Genomic DNA, 26595 nt, shown 5'->3' with positions numbered 1-26595 from the left:
TATGGAGATTTACTCTATTCAGGCTTAACATATTCACACTATCACATTAAATGTAGTGGTGTTCCTATGGTTGGTGTCACCTGGGGAGGTGCAGTGGGGAGGAAATAGGGGGGAAGGCTGCCCTGTCATTCTCCCTCGTGATGCCTTGCTTGCCTGCCCTCTGGCTAGCCCACTGCCACCTGACAAGACTACTGTTAGGGGTATTGCTGCAGCCTCTGGATGGTTGTTTGGGGTCCAGTGTGATTGCTCAGGGGAGCAACAATGCCAGACCCCAAATGAAAGGCACTGCCCCCCAGCAGCAGCCACTGCTTTGTGGGAAGGCAGTGCTGCAGCCTCCAAAAGGCCATTTAAGGTCTTGTGTGGTGCTGGGCAAGCAAGAAAGAGATGTGACACTCCACTCTCGCTCAGCCAGCAGCTGCACCACACTCTCCTAGTGACACCACTGATTAAGCACTCATAGGATTACTTTTCCTAAAATGTGGTGCCATGTCCACCTTATCCTAAAATGTCACAGTTATACCCTTCAGATGCTGATAGGGAATTCAAACTCATTGTTTATTATTGAGAAAATATTTAAAGGTACCTTTGTAAACGTAGACAAAGAATTCACCAGACAGGAACTCCACTGCCTTCACAGTGGTCCTGCATGTATAGGAGCCTGCAGAGAAGTTTCCAATGAAGCCTTGTCTGTTGTCATAAAAGGCGTACATGACTTTCCCCTCACTGTTTGTTAAAGTTACTTGCGCGTTAGGGTCGCTTGTGCGGCAAGGGATAGTGGTGGATTCGTCTTCCTCAGTAATGACAATGAACAAATCTTCTGGGGATGTAGGAACAAAAGGGACAGCTGGATCTGTTCAGAATGAGATATTGAGAATCATCAGTAGGATCAGAGCAATAAGTGGTTATTTATCCCCTTCTCCATCTTCAGACATATAGCCCTCTCTCACACTTTTCACTTGGTGGGTGGAAAACTGGTCTTTACGCAATGGGTAAACTGAAGGCCATTTGGCCTGCTGCACAATCTGTTGTGCAATTGTGGGATCCAGTGCATCTATACTAGCATATTTTTGCACTGTATTAAAAGTATATAAGATCATATCCAATAATAATGATGCCTTAAGAAAGAATTTGCCACTGTGTCATGACACCCAAGGCCCATTCACACTACATAATTATAGCACTATATTCCAGTTTAACTGCCACATCATCCTATGGATTCCTGGGTTTGTAGCTTGATGAAGTACTAGAACTCTCTGGCTGAGAAGTCTAAGTATCTGTCCCCAAAATGCAAATCCCAAAATTCCACAGCAGTTTATATGGAATGTAGCACCATAATTGTGCTGTGTGAAAAGGTCTCCAGAATCAGGCCTCCAGACCCTCACTCTGCATAATAGCAGGGCCTACCTTGTTTTTGACACTTTTTGTACCAAACAGCTAATTATTTAGCATGCAGTTAGTGTTATCCAAGACAAAAACAAATGGGAAAAAAACTTGCAAAAAATAGGTTTGGAGAGAAAAGAAACTCTTAGATGAATGACCCTGCTTCATGTGAATTGTACAGTCACCTTGGAGCATGTTTGAGCACACTATAGTAGTTTTTCTTTACTTTTTACTTTTATACACTCCTATAGTTTACACACACAAGCCAACAGAAGTCCAGTTTTAAAATTGCAACCCGTCAACACAGTTATGGAGCAACCATTCCTGAACACAGTTAGATTAGCTTTTTTAAAAAAAATGTTGAGGTTCAAAACAGTCATGCAAAATAAGTAAATATACAAATCATTATGTAGAAAAGCCATCTTAACAAACGACGTAAACCGATTCCATTTTAATGATACAGTACACAACATTAATGGCTGCTTTCCATCTGTACCACAGAAGAGTATAACAGCTGGACTCAATTTCTGAAGTTCAGCTTCTTTTAGAGTAGAAAACAGCGGGTTAGGTCTTTTAATAGGGCAACACTGTGAACATTTGGACAGGAGGGGGAAAGAACCCTTCAGGCTAGGAAAGAACAGTCCCAAATTACAGACGTCATATGGAAATCTGTGCATACTCTGACATTCCAGAGAAATATAGACAACGCTACAGCTACAGAATGTAGCATATGTCATATGATTCTAATTCTAAAGGATCCCAAGGCCCTACTCCACCCTAACAGCAAGTTTCTAGTCCTTATGAGTACAAAAATGTATAACTTTTCTTCCTATACAAAATGTGTGCCACAAAGGGTTTTACTATTTGCTGGGGCAAACAACTGTATGGAGTTACTGAAGTTGTAAGAATTGCCTGGAGAGATCAACTTATAGGTCTGCAAGTTTGATTCTACCTATTCCATATGACTGTTTCCCAATGCCTGCTGGGGAATTGGTTTTACTGCATCCTTGAAAGTACATGAGAAATGCTTCAAAAGCTGAAGAGTTTCTGAACTAGATTTCCTACAGTCAAAACAAGAGACAGCATTTTACTGCTTTGTTTTAAGGTAGAGCAAAAATAAAATAAAATAAAACTGGATATAAGAAGATGGAGGTAACCAGCTTCCAGGAAGAACTCTGGATGGCAGTCCAATTTTTCCTTGTGCCCAAAACTGAAAGACAGTTCTAACAAACTTTTCACACATCTCTGAAATTCAATCTGTATATATCGTGTATGGTTAATACCACCGTTATGGTTCAATCCTACAAAATTCATGGATATGAAGTACTAAAATTAGGCTAGAAAGCTCTTGTCTACTCCTCTAATGGCAGCATTACCCCTCTCCAGGAAAACATTCTAATTACCTCACTAAACTATAAATCCCATGATTCCATGGGATGGAGCCATGGCAGCCAAAGTAGTATCAATCTGCTGTAACTGTGTAGTTTAAATGAAAGTTCCCATTATAGAACTTATTGTTCATCACCTTCCTCTACAGTGGCCTGCTTCTTCCCAGAAGGAGAATAAAGTGAGCAAGTAGTAAAATAGTGAAGAGGTGACGCTGAAATAATGATTATTTTTTTCTCGTGTTAAAGCACTCATTCAAATAGTTGATCTAGTTTTTCTTGTCTCAGAATTGGGGTCAGTGAACTGATTATTTTGTTCTTACAGACATCTAAATATCTTACAGATATTTAGGCTTCTCTGTCAGAGAGCTCTGGTTCTACAACAAACTACAAATTCCATGATTCCATAGCATAGAGCCATGGCAATTAAAATGGCAGTGTGGCACTAGCCCTAGTTCTTATTATGTTATACTGTTAAAATCTGTTTTGTCAAAATAAAAAAGTTTCTGTTCCAAATGTCTTTTATCAAGAGTTAAGTAGAGTTAAGTATATGAGAGTGAGAACTATGTCCACAAAAGAATTTGTGGTCTGGAGTGAGACCTTGTAGTAATCATTCAAATATAGTAGCTTTTGTGATAGTGGGTAGTGTTATTCTTTCCTACCCAGTCCAGTCCTTTTGGTTTGGAATTGATTCAACAGACTTTACAAACTTGCTGCTCTTAATAAAGAAAATGGTTTCCACCATTGATTTTGAAATTCTTACCAAGAAAATTATGGTTTCCTTAAGGAAGAAATTGTTCTTGTTGAGAAAAGGCATTTTCATTAGACGATAAAGCATTAAAATAAATAATATAAGATCTGGAAATCTAGCAATTTGTTCTTGTTTCAGGGGGAATCTCTCATACATAGTTTTTGGATAACAGCTCCCAGAATCCACGGAGAGTTGAGACTTATAATTTAAAATATAACTTTTCCAACCTTGGTACCAAACAAAGGGGTAATTTACTTTTGGACAAGTAGAAATACTACAGTGGATGGGCAATATTTAAAGGTATAATTTCCTCACTAATTATTTATATAATCTATAGTATGTATTTACTATAAAGATGGGCACTCTGTGTTTTGCAGCTTCAGGTATCTTAATCTTACATGTCAATCTGTGAGACTAACCCATGATTATCATTACAGTCATGAATGATATGCTTAAGAATGCAATGTGTATTGTTTCACGGTTCTCAAAATGCTGTATGGATATTCACTGTGTATGCCAGTTTCAGAAACTAGTATGAAACTACTGGAAGGCACACAACAACAACAACAACAAAGTTTATACAATATGCACCTTTTACAATTGCCTATAAAATGGCACCCCTTTGGTCAAGCTCTAGTAAACGCAACAGATATGCTGTTGTATGGGATTAAGTCAAGGGGTTGAATATTTTGTGCTCTTTGGCTACAATACACTAAAGTTATGGGCATCAGAAGATAGCCTGGGCCTCCAGTAAAGTTAAGGTAAAATGAAGATGAAATCAAAACTAAAATTATTTTGACTTGAAACAAAGTATTGGAATGAAAATGAAATTAAAGAAAGAAACCCAATATAAAATTTAAATGCCTACTACAAACTGATGGAAGTATTTTGAAATGATACAGGGCAGCTTCTCCCATTCTAAAACCATCTAAGACAGTAGTCTTCTAAGGACCCCAGAGATTCCTTAGACTTAGACGGTCATTGGGGATCCTCAATGAGAACAGGATTGACACAGGATTAACTATTCAGTTTGTTCCCTCTGCCAATGGAAAAGGTTTCAGTCAGCAAAATAAAGAAGGGATAACTTTCAGTACTTCTCTGGAGCAGATATGAAGAATTCATCTCCCCATCATTCTGTTGACAGAAGCCTCCCATGAGCGGAGGAAGTATTCTGCTCACTGTTCTTAAAATTGTGCACTTTTGATCAGCTGAAATAGCCACACTCATGCTGACTTCCTCCACCGTTTCTCCATTCGAAAACCTTCATTGATAGTCTTCTGTGGAGATACTAAAACAACTCACCTGGCACATAGACATAGATATCCTTTCCCTCAACCTCCCCCTCTTCTTCTTGGGAATGATTGTAGTAGCAAGTGTACAATCCCGTATGAGAAGCAGAAGCATTTTTCACTTCCAGCACCGTCACAAAAAGGCCGCTATTGTTTTCTTCATTTCTGATGTCTAAAGTATTGTTGTCTTCAGGTATCGGATGCTGCCAGTTTACTTCACTGTCTCCGGAACATTTCAAGGTGAAGGGAGAATTCAGTTGCACCACCATTTCATCTTTGTTTGGAAGAATAGTAGGAAACAAAGTCTGGCAAGAGGCTAACCATGGACCTGTGGAAACAGATGTGAAAGATGTTACCTGGAAGAACTTTTTTTAACCTGAAAATGTGGGAGGAAATTATTAGCACATGTGGAATACCAGCCTTTTCTGCTCACAAGCTATAGCTCTCCTTATGGTGGATGACCTTCGAAATATACTTTTAAGGCCATATCTTCAAGTAAGAAAGAACAGGAAAGACTAGAGAAGGGAAGTCCCAATTGAGGACCATGAGAAGAGTTTTAAAGGGCTTCTTCAAGCACAACTCTCACAGTTTTAATGTGACTCATTTTACATGATTCAGCCATATAGATGCCTCTCTGTATAAATGTGTGGGTGGGTGGGTAGTTTTTTTTAACTACTCATATAATATTATTTAACAAATGAGATGCCACTAGGTGAAAATGTGTTTGGAAAAGTGATTTGAAGAAGCAAAAGAAATATGGGATTTGCTGTTCTTCTTCTGAACCTTCAAGGCAACTTCAATTTATGGCAACCCTATCATAGGTTTTTTTCTTGGCAAGATTTATTCAGAGGTTTGCCATCACAGTATGATTTGCCCAAGGTCACCCAGCAGATTTCCATTGCTAAGTGGGGTCCTAGTCCAACATTCAAACCTCTACGCTATGCTGGCCCTCATGTATTATACTACTATACATGGGGTACAATGAGCATATGTGCGCACACACAACTGCTTGTGGCAGGGCTTGAAAAAGATTCTGGACATGCAACCCACAGACGTAATTTGTCTATAACAGAAAGCCAGGTGTGCACCAAACCAAGGGTTGTTTTGAGTCAGGTACAAGTAGACTGTACTGACCCCACCAATGTTCTAAGATGGACCAATTCATTGCCATTGCCGATGCTGTTCCCACCTAGTGGGAAATTAAAATATAGTTATGGTGTGCCTTCAAGTTGTTTCCAACAAACGGCAACCCTAAGGCAAACCTATCATGGGGTTTTCTTCGCAGGTTTCATCCAGTGGGGGATTTGCCATTGTCTATCCTTGAGGCTGAGAGAGTGTGACTTGCCCAGGGTCACCCAGTGGGTTTACAGGGCTGAGCCAGAATTCAAACCCTGGTCTTCAAAGTCACAGTCCAAGGTTCAAACCATTATGTCATGCCAGCTCTCTAAAATATAGTACTTGTATTAATATATGAAGCAAATGTTTCTATCCTTTTTCTCCCTCTTTGTGGTCTGTTTTTTCTCCTTGTGTTATTCTTCCTCACTGAACCAGTGTTTAACCTCCATAACACTATCCTGCTGCCTTCTCTCTTATTTTTGTGCTCCCTGCCTAAATTTTTCCTCATTCCCACACCACACCCATCCACCAATAAAATGTATTCCTTGCCTTGGGGTGTTTGCATTTTATTGGGCTCTGGTAAATTAGAGCACGAAACAGTCTTTCTGGGGAAGAGAGTGAATTGCAAAAACAGAAAGAAAACTGGACAGACAGCACACAGATACAGGGATTGCCTCTGGTGCTGAAAATAGCTTATTGCACCATATATCAGAGCACGGCTCTCTAATCTGCACTACAGAAATAATACAGTTTGACACCAATTTAACGGCCATGGCTCCGTGCTATGGAATTCTGGGATTTGTAGTTTGTTGTGATACCAGCACTCTCTGACATCAGAGGGCTAAATATCTCGCAACACTACAAATCCCAGAATTCCATAGCACGGAGCCATGGCTGTTAAACTGGTGTCAAACTGCATTATTTCTGCAACACACACAAGAACTAGGTTGTTTCTATATCGGACCTCTTCCATTAACTCCAGGTCAGCAATTCTGAAACTTGTCTTTGTAATAACTACTGGCTCCTTCCAGGGCACAGTTCAGCATTTCACAGGCAAGTGAGTGAAGCCAATAAAGGAGGTTAAATATATGATCACAGGCTGCAGGCTTTCAAGAATCTCTTGTTAGAGGATCAGAATTCAAAAATAAAGGGTTATAAATCTAACTGGGATGGGGTGTGTTAACTGGGGAAATGACATCCTCCCCTGGTATCAGCTGGTAACTGAATTTTCTGTGTAACTACTAATATTTCTGCCTTAGTTTTTCTCATTACTTTTTAAAGGGCTATTTATTTTTTCCCAGGGAAAACTTGAAGCCTCCTCCTCTTCACCCCTTAAGCCATGCTCTGACCATTTTAAAAAGTCACATCATAATGAATTCTTTTTTAATAGTAACTTTCGAAACTTTGTCTTGGAGCAGGTTTTGAATGGAGTTTGGTTATCTAGGTTCAACTATTTGGTTTTGGCACTATTTATGACAGGTAGTTTTGAAGAATTCAAACCTAACCCTTGCTTAGATGCATATTTTCTGGGGAACAGTTTACACTTTTTTTGTTGCCAAGTATGTGCTATATGTCTATTCACACTCTGTTTTATTGTACTAGTCAGTTTTTTATTTCTACAGGGTACATTTTCATCATGTTTTGGACCACCACTGTGCCATTTTAGGCCCAGGAGAGGCTATTTTTAAACAACAGGAAAGGAGTGGAAATAACTTCCTAGTCATTTCACATTTCAAAAAAAGATTCTCCCAGGCCTAAATTGATCCAGGGGTCCCAAAACATTGTGCAAATGCGCCACCGCCACCACCACCATTCTCCTAGAAAACATTTTTGGGGCAAAAAAAAAAAAAGTTTTTAAATTGCAAAATGTTTTTTGGCCACTGGAGGGGCACACACACCTAACAAATTGCACTTTGCCTATCCCAGTTCTAGAATCTAGGATCCAAACCAGACTTAGCCAATTGTCCTCCCCTATTCCTCTTTCTTTCTTTCTTTCTTTGCATTTATATTCTATCTTTTCTCCAAAGAGCTCAAGATGGTGTGCACTGTACATATCCTTATCAACCCTGGGAGGGAGAAGGTGGGCAGCCCCAGGTCATCAGATCTCAGCCCTATGGGCCTGGACCTCCAAAGTCCTATCTTCAACATTTTAATCTCTGCACACTATCACTTGGCCAAGCTAGCAAAGCTCATGATATCTGAGGCAGTTCAGATCTACCCCATCTGTTCCTTTCCCCCCTTTTTTTCTTTCTTATGATGGGAGCTGTGGGTCTCCTCAATAGAACATTCTTGACTATTTGCCTCCATCATCTCTCCTCTGAGAAGAAAGCAATAACATAGCATGAGAAAGAAAAAACTCAGAACAGATTTGTGAACTCATCCTTGCTTTGAAATCAGATTGTGGCAAAATAATAAGAACCGTCAAGTGAACAGATTGATTTGAACAAGTATTATTTTCAACTTTAAAAACAGATCATTCCAGAAAGAGGAATTTGGCTTGTATCATTTTGACTCAATCACTCTCAAGATAAATCTACATGCTGTCTGCTGAAGGTCAAACTTGATGAATATTTTCAAAGGGAAGCCTTACCTGCCAAGAAGCAGCCCACGATCAGGTATGTCCTTTGAGAAGGGTCCATCATGATGGTGAGCTGAAACCAGATTTGGGGTGGGGGTGGGTGGGGAGAGATATGATTAGTTAGAAAATTACAATATTTATTTATTTATTTACTTATTTATTTCAAGGATTTATATCCTGCCTTTCTCCCACAGTGGGATTCAGTACATCTGCCATGCACATTTGTACCATGGAAATGTGCACAGCAGACACTCATGATTCAAAACTTATCAAAAAGTTCTTAACATTTCCAGTTCTGGCTTATTCATCTCAGTATTCAAATCCACATTACACTTACCAGGGTGCCATTTTGCAAGAACAGATTATGGCCTGAATCCTATTTGTTAATCCCAACTAAGGCAGACAATTGAATTGGTTGTTAAACGGTGAGTCAGCACATGGATTCAATGCCTCTACTCTGGTAATTAAGCTTCCCAGATCTCAGGACTTGGTTCCCTCTTCTCCACTCCTCAGTTCAAAGGGCAAGAGTGCTATCTTGAAAAGCATGTGAGAGTGTGTGTGTGTTCTTAATTTGCTGAATTTTTTTGTTGGACTGATTTTTATTTGAATGGCATATTCTTTGCAGCTGTGGTTGATGCTTAAAGTAGCATGTTGAATGACATCTGCAGGACTGCCCCTTGTATCATCACCAGAAACAACCCTGTGACATCTCAAGGAGTCATATCTGCGTGTCACGTTTTGGCTTGAAATCTGAGGGACAGTAGTACCTCTGAGCAGGTAATCCTACTAGCAATAGGATTCAGGCCAGAGTTTTAGACTGGATCAGGTCAGCACATATTTTTCTGGTTATTACAGGGCATGGAAAAGCAACCACAAAAAAATACATTTAACAGTGGTCAAGTCAGTCCCATTCATACTCAGTATTGAACAGGGAAGGGAACAAAGAGAGGAAACATGCTACCATACACATAAATGTGTATGACATTTATATGCACAGATGCAAAATTTAAAATGATTACAGTACTATAATTAAAAATGCACCTCACCATAGCTGGAAGGACTGTGACAAAATGATCTGTATGCCTGCTCAGCCTGCTCTCTAGGTCTTATGGTTCCTGCTATCCCTTTTGATTATTTTTTATATTTAAACTGGATTTGGAAGAGATAGCCTTTGAAACAGAGGAGTCTGTAAAGTAGGACACCTAATCTCTCTATATATGCACACACATACACATAGAGACTAGGTGCCCTACTTTACAGAGAACAATCCTCTGTTTGAAGGGACATCCAGTTGAGAGCATGTCCTTGAGCCTTGCTGCAGATCTTGCCCTCCACATCTTGGTCAACTACAAACAATGCCCAGCGCTCCCACTTCAGAAATGCAAAGCTTTCAGCAGAATTTCAGGCTTCTAAATTCAATATTTGAACCAAGATTTTGAGATGTTGGGAATCATTACCTGTGCCTCCAGAAGGCATCAGTAGTGGGAAGAAGCAGAAAAAGAAACCAAGACCTTGATTAGAGTACTCCACACCCAACACTCAGCCACACTCTTCTCCAAAATATCCTCATTAGCACTACGATTAACCTCAAGCTGCAGGAATTTCTTATGAAAACAGACCAAAATAAATCCAGCCTTTGCTTTGACCCAGATCTTTTCAATGCTAGATAAATACCCAGAGAAGAAAGATCTGTGGAGCTGGCCTCAAGGAAAGCTGCAAACCTGTGTACGTACACCTGAGAGTAACCACTAGTGAACAAAAGTAACCACTAGTGAACACAACAGTCCACTTATTTCCAAAGGAAGGAGGGAGAGTAACAGGATACACAATACTCGACTGCCACTGGGGATGCGAAGGAGCTGACTTCTTATTATTATTATTATTTATTTTTGTTTTTATAGTGCTTCAGATTTTGTGCATATTTTATGCTTGGAATTGCCTGTCTCATTTAAACATTACTAAAATTCTTTCCTTGCTAGAAAGCAAGCAGAATACAATATTGGGTTTGTGTTTATATCATCTTTCATTTCCTTATCAATAGGACAAGTAACATATTATCATCCTTGTTGCTTTCTTTCATAAGGTTATCAGACAGAATTGTAATAAATCAATAGATGGTTTCTTAAGGACTACAGCCAATATCCTTTTCTCTATGTGCTCTGCATAATTTACACTAAGGTCCAGAACACATTGCAGAAATCATCCAGTTTGAGACCGCTTTAACTGCCCTGGCTCAGTGCTAGGGAATCTTGAGAATTGTAGTTTGTGGTGGCATCAAAGCTCTCTGACAGAGAAAGCTAAATGTCTCACAAAACTACAGTTGCAAAATTCCTCAGCACTGAGCCAGGGCAATTAAAGTGGTCTCAAACTGGATTATTTCTGCAGTGTGCTTTGGACCTAAAGCAGTCTTTTTTAAACTTAGGGTCCCTGTTATTGTTGACTTCAACTCCCAGCATTTCCAGACTTCATGGCTAATTGCCAACATTGATACAATTCCTCAACTTCTGGAAACCCAAGGCTGGAAAAAGCAGACTACCTGCTCTTATCCAACTGCTCTTGTAACAAACTGCCTGCCTGCTCCTAGCCAAAAGGGCAAACACTGAAAAGTACTTTCCAGCCATATTTCTTTGGAGGGCTGGCTGAATGACTTGGAGAAGGCTAAAAAGAGAACATTTCTGAGTTGTGTTCCCACAAGACCATGAAAATTCTGGGTTCCTTAACAGGCTTACAGAATCTGTGGTTAAATTTCATGCAAGACATGCCAGAATGCAATTGACTGCCACAAAATTCAGTCCTGTGGAGCAGTCTGTGTGTGCACTGCAGCTTGAATAGCAGTCCTCTGCCCTCCATTCATTATGACAAACCATCCTATTAAACATTTGGGTGCACTAAACTAGCTCTTTGGATGCGGGCTATAGCTTAAATGGCAGACTACTTTAAGTTCTCAAAGTTTGGGAAAAATTACCCTTTTGGACTACAGCTCCTAGAACATCTCAGCTGTAGTCCAAAAAAATGACTTGACTCAGGGATCTCTGCAGATCAACCCAAGTAACAGCTGACTCAAACAATTCAGCAACAAAACATCACAATGCCATGAAATATTGCTTTGTAGTGATAAATCCATAATTTCTCCCCCTGTAACAGGTAAAGAACCAATGAGAGTGTATAGTGTTTTTTACCAGACACCTTCAGGTATAGTTTTGTTTGTCTTTGCCTAGTACCAGAGATGGGTACAGATGTAGCACATGACCCTGAACATTGTTTACTCAGAGCTATTTTACACTGACTTCAGTGGAGTAAACCTCTTACCATATGAGCCATATCATAATACTGCTGCTATACAACATCTGTCTCTTATCAGAACTTGGGGAAGCTACTTTTCTGCATCAGGTTTCCCAGAATCCCACCCCCAGCCAGCACAGTCACTAACCTACAGGATTCACAGAGCTGCAATTCCAAATAAGTAATTTTGTCCTAACTCTCCCATAGGATTCCTAAAGAACAACCCATAGCTGCTCCCCAATAACTGTCCATAGGAGACTTGTTGAGGGATCCATTGTTCTCTGCCCACAAAGAGGCCTGTGACCTCACTGGAATGGAGACATATTGCAAAAGAAGGGTCCCCGTTGAGATGCAAATGGACTTTTTGAAAATGTCCCTATTGCGGCATGGCCAGAAGGAGGAGGAGCCTTCCTGCAAAAGATATCCTCCCCATCATAACATCTTTACTAAAGACTTAAACAACATACAGGCATCTGACTAACATCTCCAATTCCCCCCCCCCTCCTATTTGGTTTGTAACACCTTGCCTGATGAAGAAGCCCATGGAGCTCTGAAAGCTTGCAACGAGTATAATGTGCATTTCAGTCAGCCAATAAAGGTATCACTGATAGATTTTTGTCTGTATTTGTTAATTGGCCAACACAGCTACCCCTGAATGTTGTCCATAGGATTGTTGCCCATTTTTAATGCCTCCCTACTAAGCTAGTACTCATGTCATCTATGAGAAATGGTTTAAGCAGGAAAAAGAAAAACAGACCATCTCTAGGCAGAGGAGCGTCCAGTCTTGAGGGATTTAGGAGCAGTATCAGTGTGGAGGGTTACGCAGCATGCATAGGAAGACCTGAAAGAGTGATTTACTGCCCACTGAGAAGGTTCAGTCTGAATCTTGGACATGTAAAGGGGGAAGGAGCATGAATCAGAAGGTACATTCCATCCATAAGGCTGACAAACCACCAGCAAAACAGGCATGGGGTCTTGGCCACTTCAGAAATTCAGCAGATGGCATTCCTGGCGAAACAAGTCATTCGCCTTGGTTTTTCAATTAGCAATAATGGTCATGTGTTTATCTAAGTGCCTCCCACTGATAACAGGCTCTTGCACATCAAAGTTGTCTTCCTTTCCAGCTTCCTTCTCCCTTCCCCCTCCACCAGCTCCTTTTTAAATCACAGTTCTATCCTGTATCTTTTCAAGATAAAGAAATCTGCAGCACAACATACAGCTTGGAAGAATGCCCATTCCTTTCTGCCATTTGTTAGCTTCTAACAGCTTCTGCCCTCTCTACTTGCAGGCCAATCCTATGAGAAGCCCACAGAGCTCAGTGAAAATGAGTGTCTTTAGAAGCCCAAACTTTTAGAGCTGTCTTCTTCTTCCTCCTCTTTATATCGTGCTATTGAAATACTATAAAAAACAGGCAGCCCTACCAAAGGCATACAATTTAAAATACACACATGTGCACATGGAGGAGAAATGCAAATATAAAAATATACAGTACAATTATAACACAGAATGTCCAAATATAATACAGAAACAATACATAACTGTATAAATAAAGCAAAGTGACAAATACATATCGTCAAGATATGCAAGATAATAAAACAATATTAAACTAAAACTCCAAAAGCTTTATTGAACAAGAAAGATCTTGATTAAGGGACAGTAAGAGAAAAGAGAGTTTGTATGGAAGCAGGCAAACAAAATGAAGAAGCAAAAAGAATAGTGTTATGTCCCACAGGAGTACAGGAAGCAATCTGATGCTGATACTGATCCATTGGTCCATCTATCTCCTAGTACTGTCAACTCTGTGACATGGCTGTACAAGGCTTCAGACAGAATTTATCCCTAGGTATCAGGTGCAGTCAGGTTGGTATGATAACAGAGTAATGGCTCACTTTTACATGTTGGGCAAATGTCTGAATAAAAAATGTAGGAGGTCATTCCAAAACTGAACTGTGCATACTTATTATCCAGGGAATTTTGACTGACAGTTCAGATCTGGGGGAGCAGTAAACCATCTCAGAGAATCAAACAGCATGACTGAAATTTGGAACAGGGACTAGTTCCCGCTGCAACATTTTATTGGGGGTTTTACTATTACAATGTAAACCCCACCTGGATTCAGAAACACAATTTTCCTGGACCTCAACTCCAAGAACCACCCAGCCAATATGGCCAGGGAGCCTGCCAGTTGTGGGATTCTCACAAATGTGCTCCAAAAAAGAAACTTTTCTAGGCTCAAGTTTAGGCTAAAACACATGAAAATCCCTTTCCTGGTCTATATTTAGGATGGAAGGAAAGAGATTCCAGCAAATGCCTCATCTGATGATTGACGGACTGGAAAGCACTGAGGGGTTTTGGTTCAGACACGGGGAGAGAAATTACTTGTCGGGAGCCAGAATAAAAATCTGACTAAGGTTTTGCAATATGCAGCACAATCCTATACATATTTACTTGGAAGTAACTTCCACTGGATTTTTAATCTCCAATACATGTGCAGGGAATTGCAGCTCCAAGGGTAGTACAATTAAGATCATTCACTTTTTTCTAACCTCATTGATGGATTTATTGTCCTTTTGGGTAAAAATTATCCTTCCTGTTATTCATTTTTAAAACCCTAAGTAACAAAATAAAATCCAAGTGCTGTATCAGAGCCAACATTTTGTAATATATTTCCTCCTTCCAAAATCTTCTTATAATGTAGGTTTATGACATGACTTGCTGGTTCCATTCACTGTGAAGCACACAGCGAATGGAAATGTGATCTGCCATCTGCAACTGCTATTGAATCATAATCTTTGTTAGAAAAGTTAAGATCAGAAAAAGCAGTTCACTAATAGAAACCAAAGCTCAAACCAGCCGTGCTTCACATGCTCAAAAGGCAATTGAACTAACAGCCCACACCTGTGTGTATTTGTTGTGGTTTTGTGCCAGCCAGCTCCGACTTATGTCAACCCTATCATCGACAAGATTTCTCTAGAGGAGGTTTGCCATTGCCTTCCTCTGAGGCTGAGAGAGCGTGACTTGCCTAAGATCACCTAGGATTCCATAGCTCAGCAGAGATTCCAATGTTGAGCCCTAGTCCAGCACTCAGACCACTAGACCATAATGCATATTTGCTTCCAAATAAATTATTCCTGTTTAAGCTGTTGTCATCATATAACTGAACACAGGTGGCTGCCTTGAGCAACAATCTTATACAGACTTAGATGAAAGGAACTCTTTCTAAGTGAACATGCATAGGATTGGGCTGCACAAAAGTTTAGACCACAAAAAGTCTTGGGGCCCCTTAAAGGTAAAGGTAGTCCCTTGACATGAATGTTTAATTGCAACTGACTAGGGGGCAGTGATTATCTCCGTTTTTAAGCTGAAGCCAATGTTGTCAGAGGACTGCTCTGGTGATCATGTGGCCAGCATGACTGCACCAAACACTGTTACCTTCCCACTGAGAAGTGGTACCTATCTATCTACTTGCATTTGCATGCTTTCCAGCTACTAGGTTGGCAGAAGCTGGGACTAGTGACAGGAGCTCAGCCCATCATGCAGCACCTGGGCCTCAAACTGCCAACTTTCTGATCTTCTGATCATCAGAACTGGTATTTTAACTACTAAGCCACTCATCCCAGTATTGGGCCCCTTAAAACCTACCAAGATTCACTTGGCTTAGGCAGTGGTTCTTAAACTTTTTACTCGTATGTCCCCCTTTACATCTATATTCAAATGTTATCCCCCCCACTTCACATAGTATGTAGATAAAAATATTTTGTTTAGTGTGCATATTTTCATTCACACATTAATGTACTGTATTTCATTCATACATTAATATTTTATAGCATCTCAGGAAATAGCTCTCCTACTCCCTCAGACAGAGGCTTGAAGCACCGTCCTTGTCTTCTTCTTCCCCTCCAGGACAGAAAAGGTTTGGGAAGAAGAGGGAGGGGGGATCAGGGCCTCCAAGTCTTGCATCCTCCTTGAGCAAATCTCGCACACGCACACACACATGAAAACATGGAGTCCTGCCCCATAGTTTGAGAATCACTGGTTTACCCTGTTACAGATTGCCGCCCATTTCATCAAAAATGACAGTCCTCTATCTCTGTATTAAAATCTGATTGGAACAAAATACTGTTTTTTCGGGCATCCTTTCCTCAATTGTATGAAGGCTTTGTTATTGTTGTTGGGTGCCTTCAAGTTGTTTCCAACTTATGGCAACCCTAAGGTGAACCCTATCATGAGGTTTTCTTGGAAAGTTTCATTGCCATCCTCTGAGGCTGAGAGAGTGTGACTTGCCCAAGGTCCCCCAGTGAGTTTCATGGACAAGCTGCAAACTGAACCCTGGTCTCCAGAGTCATAGTCCGATGCTCAAGCCACAATGCCATGCTGGTTCACATATGCATACAAAAAATGATCACCATTATTATCCAGATAAACAAACAGTGTAGACAAATGGGCAGATACGTTATACCTCAGTATGATTATGGTATCTATTAAGCTATATCTAGTATGAAGGTTAGATGTAGTTTAATAGATACCATAATCATACTGAGGTGTAAAGTATATGCTCATTTATCTACACTGTTTAATTATTTATCTGGACAACAATGGTGTTCTTTTTTTGTAGGCATGTTCTGTTATAGGAGTGCATTATGTCACATGTATATTATATTTCTTTGTTATAACAAAATACATTTTAAAGATAGATAAAGCTGCTGTTATCTCAGTCATGTTAGCTTCCTAAAATAGACTTTCTGACCATGATGGACTGTCTCTCACACTCTAGCAGTGACATGTTCAAATGAGCAAAGAGAAGTCGGGAGGACTTGCTGTAAAAAGTGAGATTATGGGGCAAAGAATGGGATGGAGTCAGGGAAGATGAAGGGAGCATGAACAATGCAAAACGAATGACATTTTCACACACACACTCTCTCTCTTTTAAAACACCCCTGTCCAGTTTTCCAACTTAGAAAATTTTACAGGGAGCTCCATAGAAGAACTTCTCAACTTGCATCCTGTAATTTGCCTGTAATTACATGAATAGGCCAGATGGTGGCAGTGCTAATTCGCACTAATGAAGCTGTATTCCATTATTTTTGACTGATGGAAACTTTTTCGAGGTAAGGATTTGATTTTGGCATGGACCCAGACTACTTAAATAGCATCTGTTGGAGTAACTGTAACTTTAAAATGGAACTCATTCGTATCGCTGTTCTGCTTTTGAAACAATGACAGGATCTCCCTAGGCCAAGAAACTGCTCCAGCCCAATGAGAATCAGGTAGGAACACTTTTCCGCTTTGGGTGACACAATGGCAAGATGATCTGACATTTGCAAGGACTCTGGTCCTTATTGTGGCTCACTGCATGCTCACAAAAGCAGTCCTCGCCAGGAGAGATTAACTTTTTTTCCAATAAGGCTTCAGGAAATCCCAATAAAAATGGAGAAATCACGTTGAAGACAACAGTATATTTTGCATGCCTTGTTGAAACATGTGGACAGGGCCACCTGCAATGCTTCACAGGCCTTGGCCCTTTTTCCTTCTAACATTCCACCAAAGCCAGAAACCTCCCTGTCCAGAGAAGAGCGGGAGGTTTTGCAGCTTTTAGTAACTTCCCTGGAGAGAGAAGCAAGCCATAAAATACTTGGCCATCCAGATGCGTTTCCAACAGGATCAAGCTATGGGCATGAAGCCCAAATGAGCTACTAGGACCATATTCTCCATCCAAGGGGCTGTCTAAAAGCTTTCCAAGATGTTGATGACTCCTTGATTTGATGAGGAGGTAAATTTTCCTGTTTGGCTGAGTAAACAAATGTCTGAGTGAAAAATGTAGGTGGTCACCCAAAACTGGAGTGAACATGCTTATTGTTTTACACACACACACACACACACACACACACACACACAGTGCAAGTGTTTCACTTCCCTCGAGTATATCTGTGCCAATGAAATGCTGACACAGCAGCTGAAATAGAAGACTTCATAAGAATGCCCTGCCTGGCAGAGCCAGCATCCACATATGTCAATTCTAAGTATAGGACCAAGCAGGACTGATAGATGGTTTTATCCCCTGGCAAAATCCTAAGGCTGAGGGCACTGCTTTGCTGACTGGTGTCTGTTTACTGCAGTGTCCCAGAGCAAAGAACACTGTCTGCCCATGAGTGGGCACGAAAAGTATGACTTTGGTTGCCATGACAAGCCAGGGCTATTTAGGTGATGGGTCTAATTGCCAGTCACTCTGCCAGCCTTCCATCTGAGTTCAGATGGCATAGAATCCAGCTGCTGCAGGCTTCCAGAGTCATTTGTTTTCCTTGGCTTTCTCAAGAGTTCCTTGTTTTTTAATAGGACTGCTGGTGGCTTCCACTGCAATTTGTTTTTCCTTTACCATGATTTGGGTGGGTGTCTGTTGTATTACTGCCCTTGGCTTTCTGTTAAGGGTGGTATTTATTGATGTGTTATGCTTCTCTGTATACAGAGGGAGAGAAAAAGAGTATATCTCTACCCACCATATGTGGATATGTATCTACCACAAACCAAGCTACTTCACTCACTTTTTAAAACAATAAGGATCACACAGCACTCTGAGTGTAATTGGACTGCAAATCCCAGCATTCCTCACTATTGGCTACACCAGCCAGGTTTGCTAGGAGCTGCAGTCCTACAGCATGTGAAGGGTCACATGATTACCAAAAAACTATCTCATCTAATCTCTGCTAATGGAAATAGAAGTATTCACAGCTCTTACCACACTTCTCTGTTATGGCATTAAGAGATTTCTTGCCCATAATAGAACTGCAACATTTGGCTGAGATTGCAGAACCAAGATGCCAGCCTTTCTGGCATTATGCAAAAGTATTAATTCAAAAAGATAAAGAGTGTATAACAAATTACCCCAGGCTGTTGAACATTTCTATTTTGTAATCTGATGCATGAAAACTGAGTCATAGAGCTTGCGAATGTCCAGCAAGCCAAAATGTCTTGAATATGATTATGCTGATCATGCAATAATGAAACAGACCCGAAGCTGCGATGGGCTTTCTTGCACGTATCTACAGCAATCCTTGTGAAATCCCCCTGGCCTCACTAGGAAATGCATCTGAAAAGCTGCAATCCTACACATAGTATCCTGGAGATAATCCCCACTGAACTCATGAGTGAACATGTGTAACATCAGTCCTTAGAACATCTTCTAATCAGTGTGTACCACAAACAGAGGTGCATCTTGCTGAGCATGGGACATGTTTAATAAAGCAGGCCAAAGTCTTAGTAACGCACCCACAAAACCTTTTCCAGGGTCACTAGTCCGATTTCTTTTGCATAAACAGAATTCCCTTATTTCCCTGCCAAGAACAAGGGTCTCTAAAAATGGCAGTAAAAGAGAACATACTCCAGCCCACATGCAAATATAAACAAAATGCACATGCCGTGTAAACCTACTGGGTGGCCTTGGGCAAGTCACTCTCCCTCAACCTCAGAGGATGGCGATGGCAAACCTGCTCTGAACAAACTTTGCCAGGAATAACCCATGCTAGGGTCACTTTAGGGTTGCCATAAATCGGAGACTACTTAAATGCACACCACAACAACGTTTGCTTCACTTGTAAAGCTACTCCATCTCATTTTCTATCCATGTTCAACGTAACTTGTTGCCATAGACAATTTCTCATAAAAAGAGAGAAGATAACGTGTTTAATATATAACGCTTACTACACATGACATCTCACTGTTTAGGCAGTAGTTTAGCATCGATTGTACACTATTACTGATCTAGGATGTTCAAGTGGTGTGAAATCTTAATTACAATCAACTGCAAGCCATAAAGAATGTAAGCTTCCTTTCATAAGAACCATAACAGATCTGACACCACAGAGACAGGTTTAAGACAACACGCCGTCCAATGTTTTTCACTGGAGTGAAAAACTGTGTGGTGGGCCTGTAGCCATTTCAATACTGAGAGAAACCTGCTTGTCTCATACTCATGGGCATTCCTATGTGATATATTACACAATCCACTGAAAATAGGTTCTAGAATGGAGCAGTCACCCCTTATCAAGTTTATAAGCCATTGCAAGTGAAATTATTACATTCACTAGTGGGACCTGAAACAAAATGTTGCAGTATACCCTTATTCTTTCAACAGTCTGCAGAAACAAATATCTTCATTTTGTTTCTTGGTGGCTCTGATATGGCTCTGTTTCTGTGGATACATGATGGCACCTGTGTTTGTCAACAGAGGGAACACTCAGAAATTATAACAGTGTTGTCATGCCTCCATCAACTCATTTGAAATAGGGTACTTGAGAACGATTCTGCAAATACCACAGACAGCCAAAAAACAAACTAACTGATAAATGGTTCAGAGCGCAATTTAATCCTCAGCTGTCACTGGAGGCCAAAATGACTAACTCAAGCTATCTTACTTTGGACATTTCGTTAAACAACATGGAAAGAAAATAATTCTTTATAAAGTTAAAGACAGTAGGGATAGAGGAAAACCACATTACAGGTAGATTGACTCAGTGCTCAGACAGACAGGCCAAAATAAAGCTGCTCAGGGTCACTTTGGAGGCATGTGGTTTAAAAGATGCATGAGTCCTAAGAGGCATGCGTTCTGATAGGGGCCAGTGTGATGCAGTGGTTTGAACATTGGACTATGACTCTGGAGACCAGGGTTTGAATCTCTGCTCGGCCATGAAAACCCACTGGGTGACCCTGGGGACATCACAGTCTCTCAGCCTCAGCGGATGGCCATGGTAAGCCCCTAGTGGAGAAACTTGCCAGGATAATCCAGTGAGAGGGTTGTTTTAGAGTTGCTATAAGTTAGAAACAGAGGCAAACAACAACACAACAGTGTTATGATAAGATCAGGCAAACATCAGCCATGACAACAATGTTCTAATCCAATCAGTCAGGTGGTCTTTTTGGAGGACTACATGCAGTGTTACGCTTTTTCTGCACACCTTGCCAATGAGACTTTTCATGGAGAGGAAAGTATTGGGGCAAAAAGAGGCTCAGGAAGTGTTGAAATGACAAGCGAAATGCATTGTAGAGAGATCTTGTAGTGCCTTTGAGACTTTGACAGCATGTGCTTTCCTAGACTTAAGTCTACTTCATCAGATGCATTAATAGTAATAGTAATAGTTATGCATCTGAGGAAGTAGGCTCAAGTCTAGGAAAGCTCATGCTGCCAACCTCTTTCTTTCAGTTAGTCTCAAAGGTGCTACAAGATCTCTCTTCATACTGGTTTTACAGACTCTATTACATGGCTCTATCTGTGAAAGCTCAATGCATCTCACCCTTACAGCCTGCAGCCCCCTTCGACGCAATAAGCCTGCTGTTCATAGAAACAGCCACTAGAGGGCAGCACGGCATCGCAAACCCAAAGAACTGGCTGCGATCGCCCAGCATCAACACCAGTAGCAACCGCTGCAAAGACCTCTTGGCCACAGCCGTCCTCCTTTTCCCGGACCTGTCCTCCATTTCCACCTTCGGCCCAAGAGGCATTCCATTTGGAGCAGGATTAAAAAACATGGATTTCTATTTCTAGGAGGGCTTTGAGCTGTCTTTGGCTGAATCCACACTGCAGAAATAATCCGTTTTGATACCGCTTGAACTGCCATGGCTCCTTGTTATGGAATTCTAGGAATTGTAATTTTTTGTTGCCCCAGAGCGGAGCCACAATTACCAGAATCCCATAGCAAGGAGCCATGGCAGTTCAAGCGGTATCAAAACGGATTATTTCTGCAGCCCAGCAAAAACACATCCCAGGACTTGCTGCCAACCTTCTCCCTTCGTCAGCGATTTAAAACCCGATTTATTTTTATTTCATTTTATTTCATTTTCCATCGTGATGTAGGAATTACTTAAGTCTTGGCTGCAAGAAACGAAACAAGAGGAAAATCGGCCAACTCCGAGATTTTGCAGCCTCTCCGGGCCTTCAGTTCAACAGAAACCGAGTTGGGAAATGTTGGGTTTGGACTACAACTCCAAGTATCCCCCAACAGTGGGCACTGTAAATCTTTGGGGGGGGGGGTTGTCTGTGTTATGTTTTTCTTAAGTGATGATTTAAATTGTTTTAAATTTTACAGTATTTTTTTAATGTTTTGATCTGTGAGCCGCCTTGGGTCTCTTCTGGGAGAAAGGCGGCATACAAACTCCCTCCATTCCCTCTTTTAAAGGGCTTTTAAAGGGCTTCTCTCTCTCTCTCTCTCTCTCTCTCTCTCTCCAGATGATCATGTCCAGCCAATCTGGACTACAAGGCCTATCATCCCTCTATCGGAATGGCCAAAGATCAGGGATGATGGTCTTGCAGGGGACCAGCCTTGGTTCTCCTTTGCCAGGACCTGTCTTCCATTTCCACCTTCTTTCCAAGAAGCTATTCCCAAAGGTCCTCCATTCTGAGCAGACTGACATTTATGACAGCGTCTACTCTATAGCTTTCCGTTGGTCCTGTCCTCCATTTACCCCGGTGGAATCATAGCGCTGTCGTTGCGCAGTGTGAAATAGACCCCAATCTAGAGATACAAATTCTGCCTCGAGAGACGACACTGACTTGGAGAGGGGAAAGAGAAGGAGGTCCAAACCACACTGCAGAAATAGTCCAGTCTGAGACCGCTTTAACTGACCTGGCTCAATGCTAGGGGATCCTAGGGATTGTAGTTTACTGTGGCACCAGAACTCTCTGACAGAGAAGGCTCACGAAACTAGAGTTCCCAAAATTGCCTAGCATTGAGCCAGGGCAGTTAAAGTGGTCTCAAACTGGATTATTTCTGCAGTGGGTTTTGGATTTCACACGTTGTTTCGAATCCCTGATTTTCGGCAGTAGGCAAGTCTCTCTGTCTTTCCAGTTGCAAACCTCCAATGCAAAGAGTAACTTCTGGAGGGAACCCAAAGGGAGCAGCATCGCAACCACATCGGTCTACTTCAACACACACAACCCCAGCAATGTTGGAATCTGTGTCCCTTGCAACAGATTAAATTATAAGAACGAATTCCAACAAGTGTTGAAGGATAGAGAACGCAGTCTGACTGGAGCTGCATCCACACTGGATAAATAACCCGGTTTGGCATCGCTTTAACTGCCCTGGCTCAAGGCTATGGAGTTCTGGGAGTTTGTTGTGGGGCCCAGACGAGTGACCCTTGGCAGGTCACACTCTCTTAGCCTCCGAGGAATGCAATGCCATACCTCCTCTGAACAAATCTGTCCAAGAAAACCCTATGATAGGTTCACTTTAGGGTCGCCATAAGTCCAAAACGAGTTCAAAGCACACAGGCATAACAACATCAACAACAAAATACGGGATCCAGGCGACACCGTTTTCCTCTCCCATTGTACTTAATGGGACTTGAGCATCCACAGATGCTGGTATCCACGGGACCCACTGGACTTTGTCGCCTGGATCCCTTCCATCCCTAAAGATCCCAGGAATTTGCAGCACCTAAGAAGCCGGAACCGTTCGGTCTGAAAGCGCAGCCGAGGCCTCGCAAACGACGCAGGAAGCAACGCTTCGGCTTAAAGGGTTTGGGGATAGAGATTTCCCTCGAAAAACCAAAGCCTTCCCCTCGGGGACTCCTTTTCCAAAAGCAAAGGGAAGGAGAATGGAAAGGAAAAGAGAACAAGGACTCCCCACCCTCCATCTTTTCTTTCTCTGGAGACCAGGGTTCAAATCCCGACTCAGCTCTAGCAACCCGTGGGAGGACCTTGAGCAAGTCCCACTCTCTCAGCCTCAGAGGACGGCCATGGCAAGCCCCCTCTGAACAAACCTTGCCAAGAAAAAAACCAGGATAGAGTCGCCATAAATCAGAAATGACTTGAAGGCACACAACAAAAAAGACGGATTAGATCTTAATTCCACAACCGATTTGTTTTTGAGAATGGGAGACAGTGTGTCCTAGTGGTTTGAGCGACTGCGGAGACCAGGGACCGATGCCCAGCTCTGCTCTGGAACCCACTGGGTGCCCTCGGGCAAGTCACACTCTCTCAGCCTCAGAGGAAAGCAAGGGCAAACCTTCTCCGAACACATCTGGCCAAGAAAACCTGAGGATCGGGTCGCCGTCAATCGGAAACGACACGAAGGCACACGACAACAACAACAGCAACAGCGACGAAAGAAGGAGCCCTTCTTGTGCCTGCCCTCCTAATGCTTGCTTGTGGTATTCCTCGAGAATAAAAGAAGGCTCCGAAGGTTAGCAAATCACCTGGAATGCTCTAGTTTCGAGGCGCAGCGCCAAAGTGAACCCGACTTTTGAAGACGTGGCTTTTCCTGCGATCCAGAGATCTTCGTGGTCGCACCGTCCAGGCTTTATTTCGGGACAAGGGTGGCCTCCCAAAAGTGGGTTTAAATTTAGAAATCGGCCTCGTTTGGTAGTCGAAAAGAGTTAATCCGTGTCACACGCTCCCTGGAAGTTGGACGGCAAGAGAGCCATCGAAAGATCCCTCCAGCGAAGCCTCCTCCAGAGAGAAATCTTCAAAGAACCACAACAAGAAGAGGGTGACTTTTCATTTCCCTCCACAAAATGAAAATCGACCATCCAAGGGATTCCCATCCGACGGCAAGGAGGGATCTGGGAATGAAAGATGCCAAGGGAAGATGGTCCTTCTTGCTCCTTGATCCTCCTGTCTTCTCCGACTCTGCTGCAGCTTCGGAAAAAAACTCCCGATTTGACTAAATGGGGGGTGATCTATCCCGGAATAAAAGCGGAGGAGGAGACAGAGGGGGAGTTTGGGGCTGGGCGGAGCGCCGTCGGGGCGGGATGCAACCCGACGCCTTTTCTGGCGGAGACAAAGGCTGCATCATCCGCACTAGGAAATGAACCGGTTTAAGCCCGCTTCCCACTGCCAGGGCTCAAGGCTAGGGGATTCTGGGAAGTCTGGTCCCCGATCCGTTTTAAAGAGTTTTCAACTTTACATGTTAATCATGTCATGTTTTTAGTTGTTTGAATCATTTGTTTGTTTTTAAAACTTGTATTTTGCATAGTGTTTTGACTTGGACTGTTTTAGATTTGTAAGCCGCCTCGGGTCCCTGTACTGGGAGGAAGGCGGGATGTAAATAAACACTATTATTATTATTATTATTATTATTATTATTCTCTCCGGCTGCCCCCTTCCAAACTGAGGCGGGCCGTGTTTTTCTGGATGGTCCCGGTCCAAAGAAAACGTTGCACAACGGAACCCAGAGAGAAGGAAAACAGAGAGAGAGAGAGAGAGAGAGAGAGAGAGAGAGAGTTGCTGGTGCTCGCCCTGCCCAGGACTTTTTTCCCTCTTTTTCCCCCTCCTTTCTTTTCCAAAGCAACCCGACTGCCTTGCAACGTTGGCAGTGCCAGGGTTTCCGTGGGCCGCCTTTCCCCAGCCAAACCAACCGCCTCCCAGCCCTTCTGCCCGGATCCAAAGGATCCCCCTCAGTGTGTGTGTGTTGGGGGAGACATCCAAAAGGGACCCGACGGGAGGAGAAAGGGGTTGGGGGAGGCAAGGAAAGAAGGAAAGAAAGAAAAAGAAGGGAGGAAAGGAGGGAGGGGGAGAGAGAGAGAAAGGGAAGGGAAGAAGAAAGGGAAGGAGAGGGAAGAAAGAAAAGAAAGGTATAATGGAGGGAGGGGGAAAGAGAAGGGAAGAAAGAAAGCAAAGTAGAAGGGAAGGAGGAAGAGAGGAAAGAAGAAAGGGGAGGGAAGAAAAGAGAAAGGAAAGAGAAAGGAAAGGAACAGAAAGAAGAAAGAAAGAAAGAAAGAAAGAAAGAAAGTAGAAGGGAGGGAGGAGGGAGGAGGGAGGGAGGGAGGGGAAAGGAAAAGGAAGGAAAGAATGGAGGGAAGGGGAATGGAAGGAAAGGAAGAGAAAGAAAAAAGGCAGAAGGGAGGGAAGAAGGAAGAAAAGGGAAGGAAAGGGAAGGAGAAAAGGGAAGGGAAAAAGGAAGGAAGGAAGAGAAAGAAAGAAAGAAAGAGGAAGGAAGGAAGGAGAGAAGAGGAAAGGAGGGAAGGGAAGAGAAGGGAAAGCCAGCCCGCCCCCCTGGAAGGTCCCAGCCCGGGCTCCTCTTCCTGCTGTTGCTTCCCGCTGACCTTCCTCGGAGGGGGAGGGCGAAGGGGCAGCAGCATCTCCCCGGAGAGGAAGCCCAGGCGCCTGCCCGCTCTCCCCGGGGCTCTCCCTCCCCATTGGCCTCCCCCTGCAGCGCCCCAAGCGAACCCCTTCCTCCTCCTCCTCCTCTTCGGAATGCCCCTCGGTCTCCCCTCCGCCCCCGGGGTCTGGTTGTCATTAGCGCGGCCCCGAAAAGCCACGGCGGCGCTGCTGGGCTCGGCGCTTTCCCTGCAGAACCAGGGGCAAAGAAGGAGGCAGAGAGAGAGAGAGAGAGAGATCGGACCCGGGATCCCCATCCCTCTCTCTCTCTCTTTCTCTCTCTCCTCCTTGCGCTCCGGAGGGACCTGGAGGATCCCAAGTGAGGCGCTCGGCTGTCCCTCTCGCCCCCCCTTCTCCCCTTCCATCCACAGATGCTCGGATCCCCTCCAGAAAGCCCTGCTCTCCCCAAACCCGAAGAGCATCCTCTGCTTCTTAGATCCCCTTCCCCTTACCTTCGGGACCATCGGGGGAAGAATCCGCCAGGAGCCCTTCAGGGGGAGACCATGCCTCTCCTCGCACCTCTTTCCTCCCCCCAAAAGCAAACCATTGAATTGAGGAAGGCTCGGGATCTGGCCTTCCTTCCTCCCCTCCGCCTCAGAGGCCTCTCCTGGATCCCAGGCGAAGAAGCTCCATCCTGCCCCAAAGGAAGGAGCCTTGCCTTGCCTTGGAGGGAAAGAGCTGTCAGGAAATGAGGCGCGCTCCCCCTGCCTGGGCGCGCTCCCGAG

General features: G+C 42.9%; 1 protein-coding gene across 1 annotated transcript in view; it reads right to left on the bottom strand.

Moving 5' to 3' along the window:
- Positions 1 to 26390, bottom strand: part of LOC149312732 (platelet-derived growth factor receptor alpha-like) — a 66906-nt gene extending 40516 nt beyond the window's left edge. Inside the window, exons 1-4 of the mRNA XM_089525243.1 lie at positions 26323 to 26390; positions 8512 to 8572; positions 4819 to 5133; positions 584 to 850 (exon numbers count right to left, since the gene is read on the bottom strand). Of these exons, the coding sequence (XP_089381369.1) occupies positions 584 to 850; positions 4819 to 5133; positions 8512 to 8572; positions 26323 to 26334 (655 nt within the window). The 5' untranslated portion in view covers positions 26335 to 26390. The remainder of the gene's footprint in view (positions 1 to 583; positions 851 to 4818; positions 5134 to 8511; positions 8573 to 26322) is intronic.
- Between the last annotated feature and the right edge of the window lie 205 nt (positions 26391 to 26595).

The sequence above is a fragment of the Sceloporus occidentalis genome, unplaced genomic scaffold (assembly GCF_023333645.1).
Source record: "Sceloporus occidentalis isolate IW3139 unplaced genomic scaffold, rSceOcc1.0.p SCAF_5, whole genome shotgun sequence".
Classification (NCBI taxonomy): Eukaryota; Metazoa; Chordata; class Lepidosauria; order Squamata; family Phrynosomatidae; genus Sceloporus; species Sceloporus occidentalis.
This window is presented reverse-complemented; position numbering and strand designations above follow the sequence as displayed.